Consider the following 16,053-nt stretch of genomic DNA (forward strand, 5'->3'; position numbering starts at 1 on the left):
CAGCCTCTTCAACAACTGGTGTTGGCAAAACTGGACAGCTACATGTAAGAGAATGAAACTGGATTACTGTCTAATTCCATATACAAAAGTAAACTCAAAATTGATTAAATACATGAATGTAAGTCATGAAACCATAAAACTCTTAGAAGAAAACTTAGGCAAAAATCTCTTCAACATAAGTATGAGCAATTTTCTCCTGGACACATCAGGCAAGAGAAACAAAATAAAAAATGAACAAGTGGGACTACATCAAACCAAAAAGCTGTACAGCAAAAGACACTATCAGCAGAACAGAAAGGCATCCTACAGTATGGGAAAATATATTCATAAATTACTCATCTGATAAGGGGTTAATATCCAAAATATATAAAGAAAACATACACCTCAACACCCAAAAAACAAGTAACCTGATTAAAAAATGGGTGGAGGACCTGAACAGACATTTCTCCAAGGAGGAAATACAAATGACCAACAAGCACACAAAAAGATGCTCCACATCACTAATCATCAGGGAAATGCAAAATAAAACCACAATAAGATATCACCTCACACCAATCAGACTGGCCACTATCCAAAAAACAAATGTTGGCAAGGATACAGAGAAATGGGAACCCTCCTACACTGTTGGTGGGAAGGTAAGTTGGTACAACTGCTATGGAAAGCAATATGGAGGTTCCTCAAAAAACTAAAAATAGAAATACCATTTGATTCAGTAATTCTACTTCTAGAAATTTACCCAAAGAAAACAAAACCCCTGACTCAAAAAGATATATGCACCCCTATGTTTATCACTGCACTATTTGCAATAGCCAAGATATGGAGGTAATTTAAGTGTCCATCAATAGATGAACGCATAAAGATGTGGTACATATATACAATGGAATATTATTCAGCCATAAAAGAAAAGAAATCCTGCCATCTGCAACAACATGGATGGATCTAGAGGATATTATGCTCAGTGAAATAAACTAGGTGGAGAAAGATAAATACCATGTGATTTCACATATTCATGGAATATAAAAACAAAGCAAAACAGAAGGAACAAAGCAGCATTAGACTCATACACTCATAGACACTGAGAAGTGACTAGTGGTTACCAAGGGGGAGGTTGGACATTATCTTATACCATATACAAAAATTTTGAATTGAAAATTCAAAATGGATAAACACCTAACCATAACAGCTAAAATGAAAAAGCTCTTAGAAGAAAATATAGAAGAAGAGCTCTCCACACTGGCTCTCTACCCTCCAACAGAGGTTACTGAACAGCCTGTACACCATTTTCTGAGGCCTTGGAAGGCAGGCTTCTTCAGTGCTCTGTCGAGAAATGTTGCATGCCTCTGCTCAAGACAAGCGCTGTTCAATCTCTAGAGACTATCAAAAACTAAGAGGTTCTATTTGATAAAAAGTTGACATCTCCATGTCAATTCATTCTTCAACCTAATCAAATACTCCAAATTATACCCACCTGCAGGGTCTAAGTTATCTACACTGATGGGTTTTGGCACTGGATTTGGCAATCATTTCTTGGATATCACACCAAAAGGGCAGGCAATAAAAGAAAGAACAGATACGCTGGACTTCATCAAAAGTAAAAACGGTTCATCAAAGAAAATTATCGACAGAGTAAAAAGGCAATTCACAGAATAGAAGAAGATATTTGCAAATCATACATCTGATAAGGGATTGACATCCAGAATATATAAAGAGCTCCCACATCTCAACAACAAACAATAGCAAATGGGCAAAAGACTTGAAGAGACATTTTTCTAAAGATATATAAATGACCGATAAGCACATGAAAAGATGCTCAACATCACTAGTCGTTAGGGAAATGCAAATCAAAACAACAATGAGATACCACTTCACACCCACTAAGATGACTATTATTGAAAAAATAAAAATTAAACCAAGAAAAATTTCAAAAACAATAAGGGTTGGTGAGGATGCAGCAACACTTGTGCATTGCTGGTGGCTATGTAAAATGGTGCAGCCACTGTGGAAAATAGTATGGTGATTCTTCAAAAAATTAAATATAGAATTATCATATGATCCAGCCATTCCACTTCTGCATATATGCCCAAAAGAACTGACAACAGGGACTCAAACAGATACATGTACACCCATGTCTATAGCAGAATTCTTCACAATAGCCAAAAGGTAGAAGAAACCCAAGTGTCCATGAATGGATGAATGGATAAACAAAATGTGATTTACACATGCAATGGAATATCATTAAGCCTTAAGAAAGAAGGAAATTTTAACACATATTACAACATGGATGAACTCTGGAGACATTATTCTAAGTGAAATAAGTCATTCACAAAAGGACAAATACTGCATAATTCCACTGTTATGAGAGGCCTAGTAGTCAGATTCATAAACAGAACATAAAATGGCCATTTCCAGGGGCTGGGAGAAGGGAGGAATGAGTGTTATTGTTTAATGGGCACAGAGTTTCAGTTTTGCAAGATTAAAGAGGTTCTAGAGATGGATGGTGGTGATGGCTACATAACAACGTGAAGGCATTTAATGTCACTGAACTCTACACTTAAAAATAGTTAAAATGGTAAAAATGGTAAATTCCTTATGTATATTTTATCACATTAATAAAAACAAAACTGACATGCAATAATTTACTGAACCACAAAAATTTAGAAGTAATATTTTTTTAATGAGAAAGTCTCAGGAGGTCATACATGAAAAAAACAATTGTTCGGAGAGCATTATACCTACTTGACAGTGGAACATCAAAATGTTCTCCGAAACTTCCTCTGGATTCAAGATCTCTTACAAATATGTTGGCGAAAGCAAAGGCTGAGGTAAAAACCTTTTCAGAAAACAAAAAGGATTCATTTTTCAAAAAGTCAAGATAAGCAAGGTCAATGGGAAAAACAACTTTCATAAAATGCCATTAGAAAGATAACCAAATTGCTCAGGAAACGTGGCCCTGAAAGGAAAATTACAAAATAATTTCTTAACAGCATGGCACCAAAAAGCAAGATTATTCAAGCAACATGGGGCTGTTCCACACCGGCATACAAAGTCCTCTAACATATAAATGATGGTGCAGGAATAGTTCATTTAAAGCCTTAAAACAAAGTTGTGTTTTAAAATATGTGCCTATTAACATGTACTAAAAGAACCTTGCTTATCTTCTAATCTTGAAGAAATCTGCAAATTTGTCATTCTAAAGAAACGAAAACTAGTCAAAAAATACAACCTTAAAATTGCACAAAAGAGAGGGGACAAAAGATAACAATAGGAGTGATTTTTTGTTCCCTTGAACAATGCGAAGTAGAGCTAGGAATAGACATAATGAATCTTCTACCCCTTTCCTTTACACATTGGAGAGGCTAGCTCCCTGCACCTCTTCCCCTATCCCAACTTCCACATCAAATGAAGTCACCCAGAAATGAAGTCACCGCAGGACATGAAAAGCCCAAGATTTACAACCATCTAACACTCCAGATCCAGATTTATCCTGGCATATACTACCCTACTCTCTGTGAGAAGACTGTGGAATCCTAGCAAAAGTTCCCAAGGTCAGTCATTTCAGACTTCATTGGGTCAAGGCCACTAGGACCACTTTGATTTTTTCCCCAAAAATCCTAAGTACTAAATATAAAATATGTGGCAGCTCTAATGTTTAAAAAAGACCATTAGCTACTTTATATTACCATATTATAATCAGAAGAAGGTTGGACAGGCAGCTAACCAAGCTAAAATCCAAAAGAAGAAAGAAGTATGAGCTGACACATAGTGAGTGGGAGAATCTGTTTCTTCTGGTTAAAAAACCCAAGTAATTCCTGGAAGACAACTAGGATGCAGTAGTAGCACTCAAAATATCAACATCATGCACCACTGGGTTTCTAGATTCTCTGGTACCTAGATAAGCATCTTGACCCTAGCCAAATTCTGCCCTAACATCCACAACCCCACCCATCCACAGCCCACAAAAGCTCTCCAACAGAGCTCCCTAGTCTAGTCTGTGTACCATCTTCTGAGGCCTTGGCAGGCAGGCTTCTTCAACACTTAAGAAACTGTTGCATGTCTCTGCTCAAGACAACCAGTGTTGAGTCTCTAATAATTGTTGAAATTATTAGGCTCTATCTGCTAAAAAAAAGTTGACATCTCCATGCTCATTCATTCTTAACTTAACCAAGTACTCCAAATTATATCCACCTGCAACGTCTAAGCCACTCTGATATTTTTTTTCCTGCCTCCATGGATCTCCAAAAACCAACAAGGATAGAAAGTTGCTCTAGAAACAAAAGTCTCTGGCTCTCCTGTCCTTTTCTGCTCTATGATTTCTGACTTTTGCTATACATATGTGAGCTCTTACTTTGCTCTGCTTGCCTGGGTTTTATTAGATAGCCACCTAATACCACTTGAATGGCACTTATTCTTATGAAGTCCCTGATTCTGAAATGTCAATGTGCTTTTAACAATTGCTTAACAACAAAAATAACAAAGTGAAATAGTAATGATATATATAATAATATATTAATAATTTATGTAAACATTTATATCATATATAATAACAATGTAAAAGCATCTACTGTTTATTGAGCACTATGACCAAGCTCTTTTCAGTGCTTCATATAAGTTATCTCATTTCATCTCCAAAGCTATTCAATGAAATTATTAATATTATCCACATTTAAGAGAAATCTGAGACACAGAAAGTGTATGTAACTTGCCAAAGGTCATTAAGCTATTAAGTGGCAAAATCAGGATTCAAACTCAGATCTCACTGACTGAAATACCTATATGCTTAGCACTATATTATGCTGCCATCCATCACCTCTAAAGACAGCTCACTGGGTTCCAGCCCCTGTCCACCTTGACCACTGGCTTGTATCTACCCCAGCCCCTCTCGCCAGTGTTCAGGTCCTATTTTTCCTTTCCAAACTCAACTTTAGTCTTCTTAAGTGTTCCGATACGGGTTACTGAATTATTGAATGTTCCAGTACTTCTGATTCTACTTCAATCTAAGTTCCATATTAGCTCTCAACTATGCCAATAAACCACCAAGAACTTCTACACAATAGCAGCCAAAGAATGAAACACCTAAGAATAAAATTAACAGTAAATGTGCAGGAACAAAATGAAGAAAACAAAAACTTGTATTTACAGACATAAAAGTGGACATGAATAGGAGAGATTGACCATATTCATGAAGAGGTGTACTCAGTATTATAAAACAGGCATACTCAATATTGTAAAGCAAGGATCCAAGAGCCACTCACCTATTTTTTGTAAATAAGGTTTTCTTGGGACATAGCCACACTTACTCGTTTATGTGTTGTCATAGATTCTGTGCTACAATGGCAGAGCTGCGTAATTGCAGCATAGACCATAAGGCTCACATGCCTAAAATATTTACTAGCTGACCCTTTAAAGAAAGTTTTCTGACTCCTGTTGTAAAGATGTCCATACTCTCCAGATAAATAAAAAGGCTTTGTCCAATGACAGGCAAACTCCCAGCGGGTGACACCACAAGTATTCAAGCAAATTATAAAGCTGTAATAATTGAAAAGCTGTGCAATTGCACATGGCAATAGAGACATATTATTGAAAAGAAAGAGAGTTAGAAATAAATGTAAGAATGTAGCATATAGGATGGCACTTCAAAACAAATAAGGATTTACTATATAAATTATGCTAGACCAACAGGATGACTATTTGGAAAAGTAATTAAATCCCATTCTTATATTCTATCATATACCAAAATAAATTCCAGATTAATTTTGAGTAAGAATGAAATTACAACAAAAGAAAATATAGGTGGTATCAAAATAGAAAATCAATTACCATTAATTATGCAAAATGTTAAAAGAAACCATGAAGGAAATAGATTTGATAGCAATATAAAAAGTAAACGTTTGGGCATATCTAAGATAAATGCAAAAGGAGATATTTTACAACCCCATGTTACATAGGAAATTCACATTTAGTGTCTCACCCTTTAATAAACATGGACAGCCAAGAATCATCAGCTTGAGGAAATCCACCAACATGAAAGAAAGCAAAACAGAGATAATGCAAAGTATAGAAGTGCTCTTTAAAACTATAATTAGTCAATAACACCTGAGTGAAAACTATATAAACTTCCATTTAAAAATACAATTAATAGCCTAATGGAAAAGTACTATATCCATGAAACTACGATAATAGGTGTGTTGGGAGTCCCAAGGTTACATACAGATCAAGGCCTCCAAAACTGGAAGGGAAGGGAATTTGTAATCTAGACTTCTGTACCTACCCAATTTACCAATCAAGTTTACAAGTAGAAAAAAGACATTTTCAGACTTACAGTAACTCAAAAAATTAACCTCCTCTTCTCCCTTTCTTGGGATGCTTTTGGAGGGCATGCTCCAACAAAGCAAGAAGGTAAAAGTAGAAATAGAAAGTAAGATAGGAAATTCAACACAGGAAGAGGCAAAGGGAAATCTACAATGACAGCTGCATGGCAGACCTAGACAATAGTCAATCCAGATTAGAGCAATTAGTTCCTCCACCAATCTTGTCCATCTCAGCAGATGCCATGACTATCTACTCCCTCACACAAGCTAAGAAAGAGGGAGTCATTCTTGATTCTCTCTCAAACCCCAAATTCAACATCCTCATGTTTTTACATTCTAAATAGTGTATCATCTATTCAATTCTTCCCAGCTCCACTGCGAGCACCATATTCTAAGAGTCCATCATCTCTGACCTGGTCTATTCTAATGGATAGCTAATCCTGCACAAGCCATTTTCCATATAACATCCAGTGATTTTTTTTAAAGGAAGTAAGAACATGTCACTCTACTTAAAATCCTTCAATAGCTTCTCTGTATGGTTATTCTATCCAGAATAAAACTCAAGTTTCCAAATATAGCCCACCAAGCTCTGCATAACCCAGCCCCTGACTAGCGCTAGAATCTCATCTCACTTCCCTCTCCCTCCATTCTACCCACAGTGGCCTTGCAGATCCTTGTACATGTGAAGCTTTCTCCTGCCTCTGCACATGGTACTCCCTTTTCACATCGAATTCTGCAGCTCTTCACACTGAATTATTCTCATCTTTCATGATTCATCTTAAATTGTCATTTCCTCAAAGAGCTTTCCTTGACCACAGTTCTCAATTAGCACCTCACCAGGTCAGTTTCCCTTCATTTCCTTTTCTCAGTGAGTTAAAAGGAGGGGGCTTTTGCTAACAGAACAGGATGCAACTCTAAAATTTACACAGTATGCAACTATTTTAAACTAGTTCTCAAAAAATATTTATCATATATGGTTACACAGACAACATTTAAGAATTAGAATAAGATGAATGAGGAGAATGTTCCTACCAGCTATCATGAAATACTGTAAAGTTGTAATATTTAAGACAGTGTGGAACTGGCATAAGGAGAATGAGGCTGACACATAAGGGCAGAAACCCTAGAAACAGATCAATGTGTGATGTAAACTTGACATAATAATAGGGGTAACATTGGAGGTCCACAGGCAAAGGATGACCTTTTCAATTAATGATGCTGGGACAACCAATTATCCATGCAGGGGGCAAAAAACTGTATCCCTATCTCACAACGTATTTTACAGAAAAATTAAATTTCTATTTAAAGGCCAAAAAAGGAAAAGGAAAACTTTAAAATTCTCAAAAGAAGATGTATAAAATTTAGGAAGAGCAGAATTTCTTGAAATGCTCCCTTTCTCTTACACGCGCGCGCACACACACACACACACACACACACACACACACACAAAGGGCACAAATCTAAAAAGGAAAACACTAATGAATTTAACTTCAGTAAAATTAAAACTTCTGGACATCAGTAGCACCAAATTAAGAATATAAATCACAGACTGAATGCAGATATTAGTAATACATGTAACTGACAGAAGATCAGTATCCAAAATACATAATACATGTAACTGACAGAAGATCAGTATCCAAAATACATAAAGAACGTCTTTAAATCCATACAAAAATACAAACAATCCACCTACAAGATATACAAAGGCTATTCCCAAAAGAAGAAATCTGAATTGTCAATAAGGACACGAAAAGATTCTTCACTACCTAGTAATCAGGGAAATACAAATTAAAACCCTAATGAGATACCATGTCACACACATCAGCTTAGCAAAAACTTAAGTCTGACAACAAAGTACTGTTGAGGCCATATAAACTCTCTCATTTGCTATAGAAGGAAATTGATAAAATCTGGCAATATCTAACAAAATAGAAGATGCGTATACCCTATGAGCCACCAATTCTATTCTTAGGAAATACCCCAGAGGGACAGCTTTAAAAATTTTTTGATCATCACATACATGTTTTATACTGTGATCCAGTACACATATACTTACTTATTTAACTGAAATGAAATTAACAAAACAATGTTTATTCCTATTATGTGTGATTCAGTCTGTTCTTCTCCATTCTATTCTCATTCATTTTTTAAATGTTAGGGTGATTCACTCATTGATTTTACAACCACAAGTGAGTAAACATACCAGTTCAAAAAATTCTGCCCCAGAAAACATTCTCATATATATCTTCTTGCACAAAGGTGGAAGAATGTTCATTATAGCATCCTTTGTCACAAGAAATTCAAAACAACATGAAAGTCATCAGTGGAAAAATGGTAAAATTGGAGGCATATTCATACAATGGAATATAATATAGCAGTACAAATGGAAGAACAAAAGCTGTTAAGTTTAAAATAGATAAATCAATGGACTTAATAATAAAAACAAGCAAGCTGCAGAAGACTGCATTTAGTATGATATCATTTGTATGAATTTAAACATGCAAAATAATACTACATATCATTTAGGGATACATTTATAAATAATTAACATAAAGTATAAAGGTATTCACACAGGGAAAAGGGGAAAAGATCACAGACCTCTACAGAAAAGAAAGTGATATGGAAAAGCCACATGGACAACTATATATGAAACTGTTAAAAGGTACCCAGCCTCAAAAATTAAAGTATTGCCTCTCAGGGCAGCAGCTTCCTTCCAGGCACAGGCTAATGAAGAACGGTTCAGCCTGCCAGCTAGAGACACTATATCCAAGCTGAGATCAGTCATCAAAGCTTACAGCATTCATCATTTAAAACTGTTCTATTTAGTAATGAAGTACACGGAGTATCTATTTTTAACTAAGTAATAAAATTCAGAACATGGACAAAAAATGCAACAGGTAGTTGTGGGCGGATGAGATGTCACAGCAGATGCCCCAAACACAGCCATGTGCCAGTGAGGTTGAGTCACTGTGATATGCTGAAAAAAGATAGTAAGGCACAGTGCCACGGGTTGCAGTGAGCCCTTTCTGCTTTCCTCTCTGTTATATTTGCCAGGCATCATTCCAGAATGCTGAACACTTAAGACATTTTCAAGATTAGTAAATCACTAAAAATGATAAAATATGGCATCTTACAAACAGCACATGCTTGTGATCACATTAACACAGAGCAGAGAGCTAATAAACGTAAAGTAGACTAATGGAATAATTCCTTAAAATTAAAAATTTGGTCCCTCTACTTCTCAACATATATTCAACCTACAGGAGTAAATCTAATACTGTAATACACTCCACAGTACTTTCAAAAATATCAATTCATTTGTCATGGAATGCCATTTAAAAGGATTATGTGTAACAGAATTTAAGCAATAAACTACCAGACCAATAAACATGCTTCCAAGTACAAGTCCAAACTACTCTATACCCAAACTAAGCAACTTCTCTAGGAAAATATCTAACCCATTTATTCATTTAACCCTTACTACACTACATGTGAAAGGTACCATGGTAGACCTTAAGGAGACATAAAAATAAATTAAACAAGAACCCTGTCCTTAATACACTGACAGCCCAGCAATGGAGTTCAGAAACTTATATTATCGTAGATAAGGTAAAAAGATGTAGGTGCTGTAAGAGAAATAAAAATGGATTGCTCTTTTTAAACATTTTAAAAATGTTTTTAAAAAGATCTTACTTTGAAATAGATTCTTGCCTATCTATTTCTCCTGTGAGCCAAATCTAGATTACAGATACTTAGACCTCATCTCTTCAAAGGCAGGTAGGTATATATAGTAACAAAACTGGTTCTTGTGACCTCTCAAAATCAGTCTCCACATTTTATACCTCCCCTGCACACACTGTCCTGTGAGTTAACAGAAATGGCAAGTGTGGATCCCAATTCTCATAACTGTGAGTACTGCTGGTCTAAATGAAGGGAAGGCCAACAAAGACACACACCAAAAAGAAGCTGTTCCTTTCCCTAACTCGGCCACTGTGTGTGAATAAAAACTTGCAGAATTACACTTGGGCTGATGAGAGACAGGAATGAAGAAAGAATTGTTAGTGAGCCTCTCAAGAACTTTCACAAATCTTTCAGACAAGTACTAATAAAAGGCATGGATACCTAAGATTGCAGCAACCCAGTTTGAAAAAGACATATGCGCTCCTATGTTTATCGCAGCACTATTTAACAATAGCCAAAAAATGGAAGCAACCTAAGTGTCCATCAGTAGATGAATGGATAAAGAAGATGTGGTACATATACACAATGGAATATTATTCAGCCATAAGAAGAAAACAAATCCTACCATTTGCAACAACATGGATGGAGCTAGAGGGTATTATGCTCAGTGAAATAAGCCAAGCACAGAATGACAAGTACCAAATGATTTCACTCATATGTGGAGTATAAGAACAAAGGAAAAACCGAAGGAACAAAACAGCAGCAGAATCACAGAACCCAAGAATGGACTAACAGCTACCAAAGGGAAAGGGACTGGGGAGGATGGGTGGGAAGGGAGGGATAAGAGGGAAAATGGGGCATTACGATTAGCACACATAATGTAGGATGGGGGGACACGAGAAAGGCAGTATATACAGAGAAGACAAGTAATGATTCTATAGCATCTTACTATGCTGATGGACAGTGACTGTAATGGGGTATGTGTGGAGGACTTGATAAAAGGGGGAGTCTCATAAGCATAATGTTGTTCAAGTAATTGTACATTAACGATATCAAAATAAAATTTTTTTTAAAAAGGCATGGATAATACACTGGACTAGCAAGCCTTTTGCATATTTATTTGTAGCAACATTGTTAATGTAGGTAGAAGTATTTTTATTCCTTTTTTAAATATAAAGAAAGTAAAGTCCACAAATACTGTCATTAAATACCATTCTGAATATTTTTCAGGGACAGTCCAGACAGTCAGGTCTAGTGGCTTCTTTTCAAATTTATCATTAGATCTACTATTTTCACTTAACACTCAACTAAACATTCAGGGATTTGGGGGCACTGAAGATGGAGTCTGCAGAAAAGAAGTGACTTCACGGTGATGAGCTCAGCTGCTCTCTCAGGACACTGAAAAAGGGAGTGGCAAGTTCAGGTTTGTATAGTCTCACATAAACCAGTCCCCAGTCCTCTGGGCATCAGTCCCCTGTCATGTCTTCAGCATCTCTGAAAAGAATGCTTGAAACAAACTAAAGAAGAAAGCTATTTCTATGTCCTATCCATTCAGGCCAGTAAACATCCCTGGTTCACAGATTTGGTTTTTTAATGACAGTTTTACTGAGATATAATTTACATACCATAAAATGCACCCTTATAAGGACACAAGTCAGTCGTTTTTAATATATTTACAGAGTTGTGTAACCATCACCACTAATGTTTGAATACTTTCATCACCTCCTAAAAAAAATCCATATCCATTTATTAATTAAACTGAAGGTAATAACAGATCTTTTAAAAAGCACCCTACCATCCCAATGAAGTATCCAACTAACTTACTCTTCTTTATCTTACTACTAAAGGATGTCAGTCTATATCCTCATACCAAGTCTTCAGTTTAGTTAAAAAAAATTGCAAGAGTTGTAGAAGGCAAAAGGCAAAAGAGCCTAAAAATAGAATCAAGAATGAAACATTTCTAGTAAGAGGGTTCTTTAAAAATGATCAAGATATGTCAAAAGGACACAAAAGCCAATGTGACAGAGGTACCAACAACAAATGTCAGAACAAGTCAGCAACAAAATCAATAAAGACAATATGTGTATTCTAACCCACAGAATAAAATAAGTACCTAAAAATTCATCCAGAATAACTGAATACATAAATAACTGGAAGGGAAGGGAGAGCACCTCTTTACAGTAGAATTCAAATAAATAAATGTGGGAGGACCAAGGGAATACTGTCAGACAAGCACTACAGTATTACCAGGGGAGGCAAGAACCATCAATGGTGCTGAAATCATCAGACAAAAGCATGATGAGAAACAACATGTGCACCATCTCAACACATCTCTCCACAAGACACTTGACAAAGTACAAAGGGGAAATCAGGTAACTGGGCTGTGGAGACTGGCAGCACATCTTAACCAAGTAGACAAAGTTAACATACCAGTAATAGGACATATAAACATCATGTACTCCCTGATGTGATGCACTGAAAACATCACTTCCATAGTATTCTTGGGAAAAATCCATTTCTCACTCTGTGAAAGGGAAAACATTAAACAATCCCATGTTGAGCGACATTTTACAAAATGACCAACCAGTGCTATCTTTAAAAGTGTCAGAATCACAAAAGACAAAGAAAGACAAGGAACTGTCATAGGTGGAGAAGACTAAAGACATGCCAACTAGATGTAATTTGTATCTTGGACTGGATCCTGGACCAAAAATCATGGGAAAACACAAAATTCAAATAAGGCTTGTAGAACAATTAACTGTATTGTAACAATGTTAATTTGCTGTAGTATTTTTGCAACTTCCCTGTGAATCTAAATGTATTTCAAAATAAAAAGTTGGATTTTTTTTTAATGTAACATTTCTAGGCCTGAGATCTTACTGTTTGATCCACATTGTGAAAAATGACTCATTTTGGCTAGCTATTATAATTTTCCTACTAGGAGAGATTATCAGGTGATGTCAGATTCAGAATTTTGAATTCTAGCTCTTTTAACTACCAGATTGCAGATGACATACGAAAACAAATCAATGAATGAAAAACTTGCTAAAAACCACATCACACTGTTAACAAAGAGATATGGCAAAAAAAAAAAAGACATGAACATTATAATCATAAAGCAATGACCCAAAACACAAATAAAACAACTTGAAACATAAAATGTGAAGAATTGGACAAGGCCAACTGAACCAACATTATAACTCATTCACTCAACATGATGAATTTCTGTGGTGTTCAACTTTCATGAGTCTAATGAGAAAGATTTATTATTATGGTAAAGGTCGAACCAGATCTGGTACGTAAGTTGAATGAGGTCTGGTACGTACCCAGATTTCAAGTCAGTTATCCTCAAACAGTTTGTAGCATCCAGTCCCACTTTTCCATTGCGGATCACGCTGGATATGAATGGGGAGAGCACAGGCGAAATTCGGTTCAAGGCCACTTCAGGAGACATTTTACCTTCACTTGCAAATCACCACTGAAAGAAGGAAAGAATGGTGATCAGAGTATCCAAAGGAACTAGATACAACAAGCTGCCTGAAAACTGGCACAGCACACCCAAGTTTCTCTTGCAATGACTAAATTCCTCATTTCCTGTCTTATAGCAGACTCTTCCGAGGACCCTCCAGAAGAAACCATACCATTCCTGCTGCTCACCTACTCAGGACATATGCTCCACCACTGCTTTTCAGAAACAGCAGCAGCCCTTAAATCCAATTCCTCCCTTCCCAAGCTGGCTTCTACACTGCCTCATTCTCCTTAAGGCTGCCCTGCTGGATCTTACCATTGGCTGGTTCTATTTTAGTTGAGGCCTTAGAAAGCCTTTCCTAACAATCCTCTCCCCTTAACTAAACACACACACCACTAAATTAGGTATCCCTTCCTTTGTGTTGCCAAAAGAAGGAACTTTACTGATAATACTGTATAAAATTCTAGAATAAGCATAATTGGCTTGCAATTGTTACTTACTAGAAATTATTTACTTCTGATAAACATCTCTTAATTAAAACTATCCCTCCACAGTGTGTGATACTACTTGCTTAGCGATCTACCCCCTCAGGGACTATGTCTGGAATTCCTAGTGCTCAACAAAAGTACCTGGCACCCAGTAAAAATCTTCCAACAAATAAATGAATATGGAGACAAAAGCTAGATAAATATTTAGGTGTAGAGAAAGGGTAACATGTCTTTAAAAATATGGGAGAAGATAGTGTATCTGAGGAACAGCTGTACCAAAGATCTACGTAACAATTAAAGCAGGCAAACACACACCTATCCAGATATTAAGCAACACAAACTAACATGGATCTAAAAGTATTTTACTTTAAAGCACTAAGAGGTTCTTACACTTGAAAATACAAAAGTAAAACCAATAAATCATATCTAAATTACTTGGAAACCCATGGGGCTCAGGGAGGGAGTACTGAATTCCTCTTAATAGATCTCTAAATGAAAGCCTCTACTTTCAGAGGTGAATAAGTCAATTTAAATGATTTTCTTTCTCAACCTGAAAGGATAATCCCACATCAAAAGCAAATTAATTTCCTGCAAGTTACAAGTAGATGTTCTGGTTCTAGTTTTCTAGTTTTCACATATTATATACCACATGAGGATTTACAGGTCAGTGCCCAAATAAATGCTGAAAAATAGTTACCTGTTTTAATCATTTCAGATAATAAAGGCAAGGACTGCAGTGATATTTCAAAAAATAGTAAAACTGTGACCCTATGTAGTGATGACCCAGAAGTACCTCTGTGGCAGTAAATGTTTATACTTTAATATTCAAGTCATCCTTTCTGCAAATATAAAACAAGCTCCTCTTCTAACCACTTAACAGATTATCTCCCTCTACCATTCCAATATGTCATCACAAAGTGAAAATAAACATCTAATGCTCTGTATCATCAATCACAAAAAATCATGTACCTTTTTATAACACTTCATCACTTATCAAAGAGCTTCCACATACATTACTGCAATGGATCTTCACAATCCTGGACAGTAAGACAGATATGAATTCTCACTTTATGGATGATATAGACAACATTTACAATTTGTCTTTGAACATTATACTAATCTATACTATCATTTTGAAGCCTACTTTTTCTCTATTTTGCAACATTTCCACTTTTATTTATTTCTACCCACTGCTGTCACAGTTCTTGAAAGGATGCTTATTTAGAACATATGCAAAACACAAAAATACTCACCTGAAAAAAAAGCAAAAGGATCTAACCCACACTACAAAATTATTGTTCCAGGCTTTTCCCCATAGTACCTAGTATTATTTTACCTCTCATTTCTATGAAAAAAGAACCAACACATTCTGAAAATTTACTGAGTATAAGTATTTCCCACCTCTATCTGTAATTTCATTCACCACCCCCTCGCCCAACCACAACCCTGTTCTCTGGTTAATATTGTTCCCATTTCACAGATAAGAAAACTAAAGCAATACTAAGTAATTTGTTCAGTCACAAACCTAGCAAGCAGAAGGATCAGAATTCAAATCAAGATCCCTCCGAGTCTACTACACCCATCTTCCTCTCGAATAAACATTTAGAACTTCAATCACCCAGGAGAAAAGTCTCAAAGTGAATTTTTTGTTTAAAGTATACACCTTGTAAAATTTTAACCAAAAGCCATGAATTTAAACTAATGGTTGCTTGACAATGAGAGACAAATTAGACTACTGCTGGCCTACTGCTGAAGCTGGCAGAAGTGTTTCACTAGTCAAATGCTAAAGGTAACAAACCTGCTCCACAAGCCACATTATACTTAAGGTGACAACCCATCCCAACGCAGCAACTGTCATGACCTTAGAATGACACCTGAAGGAATGAATTTCTTTATTTTCAGAACACCCATAATACTAGTTTTTGACAGTGCAAGATTTTATGCAGCATTAAAGTCTGTTTCAAACGTAGGTGTTGTGAATGCTCGAAAGGAAAGGGAAAAAAATACTGACTCCAAAATCAGAGGTCACCAAACAGCAAAAGATAATGGTTCTTTGGTGAGGTTCTTTTGAGCCATGGATATACATGGGGGATTATACCCAAGAAGT

General features: G+C 36.1%; 1 protein-coding gene across 5 annotated transcripts in view; it reads right to left on the reverse strand.

Moving 5' to 3' along the window:
* Nucleotides 1–16,053, reverse strand: part of BABAM2 (BRISC and BRCA1 A complex member 2) — a 387,307-nt gene that overhangs the window by 370,380 nt on the left and 874 nt on the right. For 4 of the 5 annotated variants that reach the window (XM_073214996.1, XM_037009417.2, XM_073214993.1 and 1 more), the window contains exons 2-3: nucleotides 14,916–14,983; nucleotides 13,316–13,467 (exon numbers count right to left, since the gene is read on the reverse strand). In XM_073214996.1, the coding sequence (XP_073071097.1) occupies nucleotides 13,316–13,443 (128 nt within the window). In that variant the 5' untranslated portion in view covers nucleotides 13,444–13,467; nucleotides 14,916–14,983. The remainder of the gene's footprint in view (nucleotides 1–13,315; nucleotides 13,468–14,915; nucleotides 14,984–16,053) is intronic. The other variant, XM_073214982.1, reaches the window with a different exon arrangement.

Source organism: Manis javanica, chromosome 1 (assembly GCF_040802235.1).
Source record: "Manis javanica isolate MJ-LG chromosome 1, MJ_LKY, whole genome shotgun sequence".
Lineage (NCBI taxonomy): Eukaryota > Metazoa > Chordata > Mammalia > Pholidota > Manidae > Manis > Manis javanica.